Genomic DNA, 6683 nt, shown 5'->3' on the forward strand with positions numbered 1-6683 from the left:
TAGTCCAGCTATGGAAGAAATATCCATTGTTTTCTTGAAATTGTTGTTATTATCTTTATGCCATAGATAATTAGGCAGTCCTAAATTTCCCACTGTGGTCAAAAAATTAAGACCACAGGACTTTGAAAGTGCTATCTTTTTTATACCTCTAACATGAAGGACAATATTATTAATTTCACATAAGCCTTTTCACACTTCTAAAACTTCAACTCGGACAATTACTCAAATGTATGTGTGTGTGTGCTAAGCCACTTCAACCATGTCTGACTCTTTGTGACCCTATGTAGTGTAACCCTCCAGGCTCTTCTGTCCATGGAATTCTCCAGGCAAGAATACTGGAGTGAATTGTCATGCCCTTCTCCAGGGAATCTTCCTGACCCAGGGATTGAGCCCACATCTCTCATGTCTCCTTCATTGGCAGGCAGGTTCTTTACCTCTAGCACCATCTGGGAAGCCCTCTCAAATGTGGGCTTTGTGCAAACCAAATTTTCTGCATTTTGAATTAAAAAAAAAAACCTGTCAAAATAATTTTTTAAAACACTTTACCTTCATACCATTGTGTTAGAAGTCACCATGAGATCTTAACTTGACACATTATTTTCTAAAACAGAAGTAAAAGAGCTTCCTAGTTGATTTGCAAAACCTGATACTGGATGCTTGGGGCTGGTGCACTGAGACGACCCAGAGGGATGGTATGGGTAGGGAGGTGGGAGGGGGGTTCAGGATGGGGAACACGTGTATACCTGTGGTGGATTCACATTGATGTATGGCAAAACCAATACAATATTGTAAAGTAACTAGCCTCCAATTAAAATAAATAAAAATATATTAAAAAACATACTTTTAAATACTGTTACAATATTACACAATTGCATTGTAGTGACCTGCATTCAGTTACATATTCAGCTGCTGCTACTGCTGCTAAGTCACTTCAGTCATGTCCGACTCTGTATGACCCCATAGACGGCAGCCCAGTAGGCTCCCCTATCCCTGGGATTGTCGAGACAAGAACAATGGAGGGGGTTGCCATTTCCTTCTCCAATACATGAAAGTGAAAAGTCAAAGTGAAGTCGCTCAGTCCTGTCCAACTCTTAGCAACCCCATGGACTGCAGCCCACCAGGCTCCTCCGTCCATGGGATTTTCCAGGCAAGACTACTGGAGTGGGGTGCCATTGCCTTCCAGCTAATGTGATAATTTTATTAGAAATCTGCTTGTCATTTGTATTATTGCAGAGTAACACAGTTGTGCCTGCTGTATTTCAACAATGATCCTTCAAGTCTCACAAAGAAACACTTGAGAATGAAGAAGCAGAATATTATTCTTGTATGTGTAAATATCAGGTTTTCTAGGGGGAAAAACTTGTATGTTCCTAATTATTTCTACCCACCTCCTGCATTTGGACGTCTAGGGAGGAGGGTTTTGCTTGTGTTCTTATCCTCATGCGTGCCTGTTGTCCAGTTCTCTCTTGTTTCTTGTTTGCTACCTGACCATGTGGTAGACATCACAAACCATTCATCAAAGTGTACTTTTGTGACTATTTCTATAGTGTTAAGTTTCAGCAATTTTTTCTTTCAGTTCAGTTCAGTTCAGTTCAGTAGCTCAGTCGGGCCGACTCTTTGTGATCCCATGAATCGCAGCACGCCAGGCCTCCCTGTCCATCACCAACTCCCGGAGTTCACCCAGACACACGTCCATCGAATCAGTGATGCCATCCAGCCATCTCATCCTCGGTCGTCCCCTTCTCCTCCTGCCCCCAATCCCTCCCAGCATCACAGTCTTTTCCAATGAGTCAACCCTTCGCGTGAGGTGGCCAAAGTACTGGAGTTTCAGCTTCAGCATCATTCCCTCCAAAGAAATCCCAGGGTTGATCTCCTTCAGAATGGACTGGTTGGATCTTCTTTCAGTCCAAGGGACTCTCAAGAGTCTCCTCCAACACCACAGTTCAAAAGCATCAATTCTTCGGTGCTCAGCCTTCTTCACAGTCCAACTCTCACATCCATACATGACTACTGGAAAAAAAAAAAAAAAAAGCCTTGACTAGACGGACCTTAGTTGGCAAAGTAATGTCTCTGCTTTTGAATATGCTATCTAGGTTGGTCATAACTTTTCTTCCAAGGAGCAAGCGTCTTTTAATTTCATGGCTGCAGTCACCATCCGCAGTGATTTTGGAGCCCCAGAAAATAAAGTCTGACACTGTTCCCACTATTTCCCCATCTATTTCCCATGATGTGATGGGACTGGATGCCAGGACCTTCGTTTTCGGAATGTTGAGCTCTAAGTCAACTTTTTCACTTTCTTTCACTTTCATCAAGAGGCTTTTTAGTTCCTCTTCACTTTCTGCCATAAGGGTGGTGTCATCTGCATATCTGAGGTTACTGATATTTCACCCAGCAATCTTGATTCCAGCTTGTGTTTCTTCCAGTCCAGTGTTTCTCATGATGTACTCTGCACATAAGTTGAATAAGTAGGGTGACAATACACAGCCTTGACATATCCCTTTCCCTCTTTGGAAACAGTCTGTTGTTCCATGTCCAGTTCTAACTGTTGCTTCCTGACCTGCATACAGATTTCTCAAGAGGCAGGTCAGGTGGTCTGTATTCCCATCTCTCTCAGAATTTTCCACAGTTTATTGTGATCTACACAGTCAAAGGCTTTGGCATAGTCAATAAAGCAGAAATAGATGTTTTCTGGAACTCTCTTGCTTTTTTGATGATCCAGCGGATGTTGGCAATTTGATCTCTGGTTCTTCTGCCTTTTCTAAAACCAGCTTGGGGTTCTCCCACCACCCCTGCCGTGGGTCCCAGCAGCTCCGGCGGCAGGAGGAGCGGTTGCGGTCTGGCTACTCAGCTTCACGAAGGCTCTCCGAGCGCCGCGATCCTCAGGCACCGGCTCTCGCCCGCCCTGTCGCCAGGATGCCCAAGAGGAAGGTCAGCTCCGCCGAGGAGGAGGCGAAGGAGGAGCCCAAGAGGAGATCGGTGAGGTTGTCAGCTAAACCGGCTCCTGCAAAAGTGGAAACGAAGCCAAAAAAGGCGGCGGGAAAGGATAAATCTTCAGACAAAAAAGTGCAAACAAAAGGGAAAAGAGGAGCAAAGGGAAAACAGGCGGAAGTGGCCAACCAGGAGACTAAAGAAGACTTACCTGCAGAAAATGGAGAAACTAAAAACGAGGAGAGCCCAGCCTCTGATGAAGCAGAAGAGAAAGAAGCCAAGTCTGATTAATAACCACACACTGAGTCCTGCAGTGGTCCCTGTTTCCCTTCTGGTACAATCCAGAGGAATATTTTTATCAACTATTTTGTAAATGCAATTTTTTAGTAGCTCTAGAAACAGTTAAAAAGGAGGGAATCCCACCTCATCCCATTTTTTAAGTGTGAATGCTTTTTTTTAAGAGGTGAAATCATTTGCTGGTTGTTTATTTTTTGGTACAACCAGAAAATAGTGGGATATTGGATACGGGAGGCTTTGATTGTCTTGGGTGTCAGTCAGCTTAACATTCCATACATGGGGAGTAGCTTTTATATCCTATAATACAAAAGCATACTAAATGGCAGTTTGGAGTCAGTTGTGCATTTAATGTCTTGAACACTTTAAATTACTTCTCTTCCCACATTGTTTTAGTAGAATTATTTCCTACAGGAAACCACTTTTTGATCTTGGCTCTCCTGGTCAGAATTTTATGCACTATACTATAACATCTTTGGTCGTGGTAGTCCAGTTTTCCTAGTAACTTGGTCAATGTGCTGTGACTGTTTGACAGTTTGGGTATGAAGTGTATATGATATTAAATTGTGAATCAGTGGGACTTATGATTAACAACATATCAATATTTGAAGATATTGGTATTTGATATCCTGTTAAGGAAAGTTGGCTCCAAATTTTAAGCTGGAAACTCCCTGGAATAACTGTTAAGAATCCCAACTATATGATATTTTAGATTTCTGGTATGTATGTGAAGAATTGTGTACAAATTGAAATGTCTGTGTAGTGATCCTCAAAACAACCAATAAAATCTCAGTTATAAAAGAAAAAAAAAATAGATAAAACCAGCTTGAACATCAGGGAGTTCACGGTTCATGTATTGCTGAAGGCTGGCTTGGAGAATTTTGAGCATTACTTTACTAGCATGTGAAATGAGTGTCATTGTGCGGTAGTTTGAGCACTCTTTGGCATTGCCTTTCTTTGGAATTGGAATGAAAACTGACCTTTTCCAGTCCTGTGGCCACTGCTGAGTTTTCCAAACTTGCTGGCATATTGAGTACAGCACTTTCACAGCATCATCTTTCAAGATTTGAAACAGCTCAACTGGAATTCCATCACCTCCACTAGCTTTGTTTGTAGTGATGCTTTCTAAGGCCCACTTGACTTCACATTCCAGGATGTCTGGCTCTAGGTGAGTGATCACACCATAGTAATTATCTTGGTCGTGAAGATCTTTTGTACAGTTCTTCTGTGTATTCTTGCTACCTCTTCTTAATATCTTCTGCTTCTGTTAGGTCCAGACCATTTCTGTCCTTTATCGAGCCCATCTTTGCATGAAATGTTCCCTTGGTATCTCTAATTTTCTTGAAGAGATCTCTAGTCTTTCCAATTCTGTTGTTTTCCTCTATTTCTTTGCATTGATTGCTGAAGAAGGCTTTCTTATCTCTTCTTGCTGTTCTTTGGAACTCTGCATTCAGATGCTTATATCTTTCCTTTTCTCCTTTGCTTTTGGCCTTTCTTCTTTTCACAGCTATTTGTAAGGCCTCCCCAGGCAGCCATTTTGCTTTTTTGCATTTCTCTTCCATGGGGATGGCCTTGATCGCTGTCTCCTGTACAATGTCACGAACCTCAATCCATAGTTTATCAGGCACTATATCTTTCAGATCTAGGCCCTTAAATCTATTTCTCACTTCCACTGTATAATCATAAGGGATTTGATTTAGGTCATACCTGAATGGTCTAGCAGTTTTCCCTACTTTCTTCAATTTCAGTCTGAATTTGGCAATAAGGAGTTCATGATCTGAGCCACAGTTAGCTCCTGGTCTTGTTTTTGCTGACTGTATACAGCTTCTCCATCTTTAGCTGCATAGAATATAATCAATCAGATTTCTGTGTTGACCATCTGGTGATGTCCATGTGTAGAGTCTTCCCTTGTGTTGTTGGAAGAGGGTGTTTGCTATGACCAGTGCATTTTCTTGGCAAAACTCTATTAGTCTTTGCCCTGCTTCATTCCTTATTCCAAGGCCAAATTTGCCTGTTATTCCAGGTGTTTCTTGACTTTCTACTTTTGCATTCCAGTCCCCTATCATGAAAAGGACATCTTTTTTGGGTGTTAGTTCTAAAAGGTCTCGTAGGTCTTCATAGAAGCGTTCAACTTCAGCTTCTTCAGTGTTACTGTTTGGGGCATAGACTTGGATTACTGTGATATTGAATGGTTTGCCTTGGAAACAAACAGAGATCATTCTGTTGTTTTTGAGATTGCATCCAAGTACTGCATTTCGAACTCTTTTGTTGACCATGATGGCTACTCCATTTCTTCTGAGGGATTCCTGCCCGCAGTAGTAGATATATTGGTCATCTGAGTTAAATTCACCCATTTCAGTCCATTTTAGTTCACTGATTTCTAGAATGTCGACATTCACTCTTGCCATCTCTTGTTTGACCACTTCCAATTTGCCTTGATTCATGGACCTGACGTTCCAGGTTCCTATGCAATATTGCTCTTTACAGCATTGGACTTTGCTTCTATCACCAGTCACATCCACAGCTGGGTATTGTTTTTGCTGTGGCTCCATCCCTTCATTCTTTCTGGAGTTACTTCTCCACTGATCTCCAGTAGCATATTGGGCACCTACCGACCTGGGGAGTTCCTCTTTCAGTATCCTATCATTTTGCCTTTTCATACTGTTCATGGGGTTCTCAAGGCAAGAATACTGAAGTGGTTTGCCACTCCATTCTCCAGTGGACCACATTCTGTCAGACCTCTCCACCATGACCTGCCCATCTTGGTTGGCCCCATGGGAATGGCTTAGTTTCATTGAGTTAGACAATGCTGTGGTCCTAGTGTGATTAGATTGACTAGTTTTCTGTGAGTATGGTGAATATTGACCACCTAAGGGTTTCCCTGATGGCTCAGAAGTTAAAGCATCTGTCTCCAATGCAGGAGACTGGGTTCAATCCCTGGGTCGGGAATATCCCCTGGAGAAGGAAATGGTAACCCATTCCAGTATTCTTGCCTGGAGAATCCCATGGACGGAGAAGCCTGGTAGGCTACAGTTCATGGAGTCGCAAAGAGTTGGACACAACTGAGCAACTTCACTTTCACTTTCACTAAGAGGCTTAAGAGTCGGACAGGACTGAGCAACTGAACTGAACTGAAGAGGCTCAAAGAGGAATCAGAGGAATTGATAACTTGGAGGGCTGCAGTCCATGGGATACAGAGTTGACAAAATTACACATGCAGACAACCCCTCATATATTTGTTTTGTTCTTAATCATACAAAGGATGAGATAATGAACTTAGGAAAGCTAGGTTTTTATTCTCTTTTGCTTGGCCAGTATCCAGCAATAATATTAAACAATGTTGATTTAAAGTCTTTAATATTATTTATTCTTAACAAACATATCACTCTTTGTATTTCATTATACCAATCATGACTTTAGCTTCCTATGTGCCCCAAAATATACATAAAATATTACCTGTA

The 6683-nt window shown here is 41.9% G+C and overlaps 1 protein-coding gene across 1 annotated transcript; it reads left to right on the forward strand.

Moving 5' to 3' along the window:
• Positions 1-2913: 2913 nt before the first annotated feature.
• LOC101118305 (non-histone chromosomal protein HMG-14-like) lies at positions 2914-3797 on the forward strand. Its single transcript, XM_042234220.2, has one exon. The coding sequence runs from the start codon at positions 2914-2916 to the stop codon at positions 3217-3219; it is 306 nt and encodes a 101-aa protein (XP_042090154.1). The 3' UTR covers positions 3220-3797.
• The last annotated feature ends 2886 nt before the right edge of the window (positions 3798-6683 follow it).

This window comes from Ovis aries, chromosome 17, assembly GCF_016772045.2.
Source record: "Ovis aries strain OAR_USU_Benz2616 breed Rambouillet chromosome 17, ARS-UI_Ramb_v3.0, whole genome shotgun sequence".
In the NCBI taxonomy this organism is placed as follows: Eukaryota; Metazoa; Chordata; class Mammalia; order Artiodactyla; family Bovidae; genus Ovis; species Ovis aries.

Bases quoted from the DNA above. Each gene is read 5' to 3' on its own strand.
- LOC101118305 (XM_042234220.2), top strand. From the start codon at position 2,914: ATGCCCAAGAGGAAGGTCAGCTCCGCCGAGGAGGAGGCGAAGGAGGAG.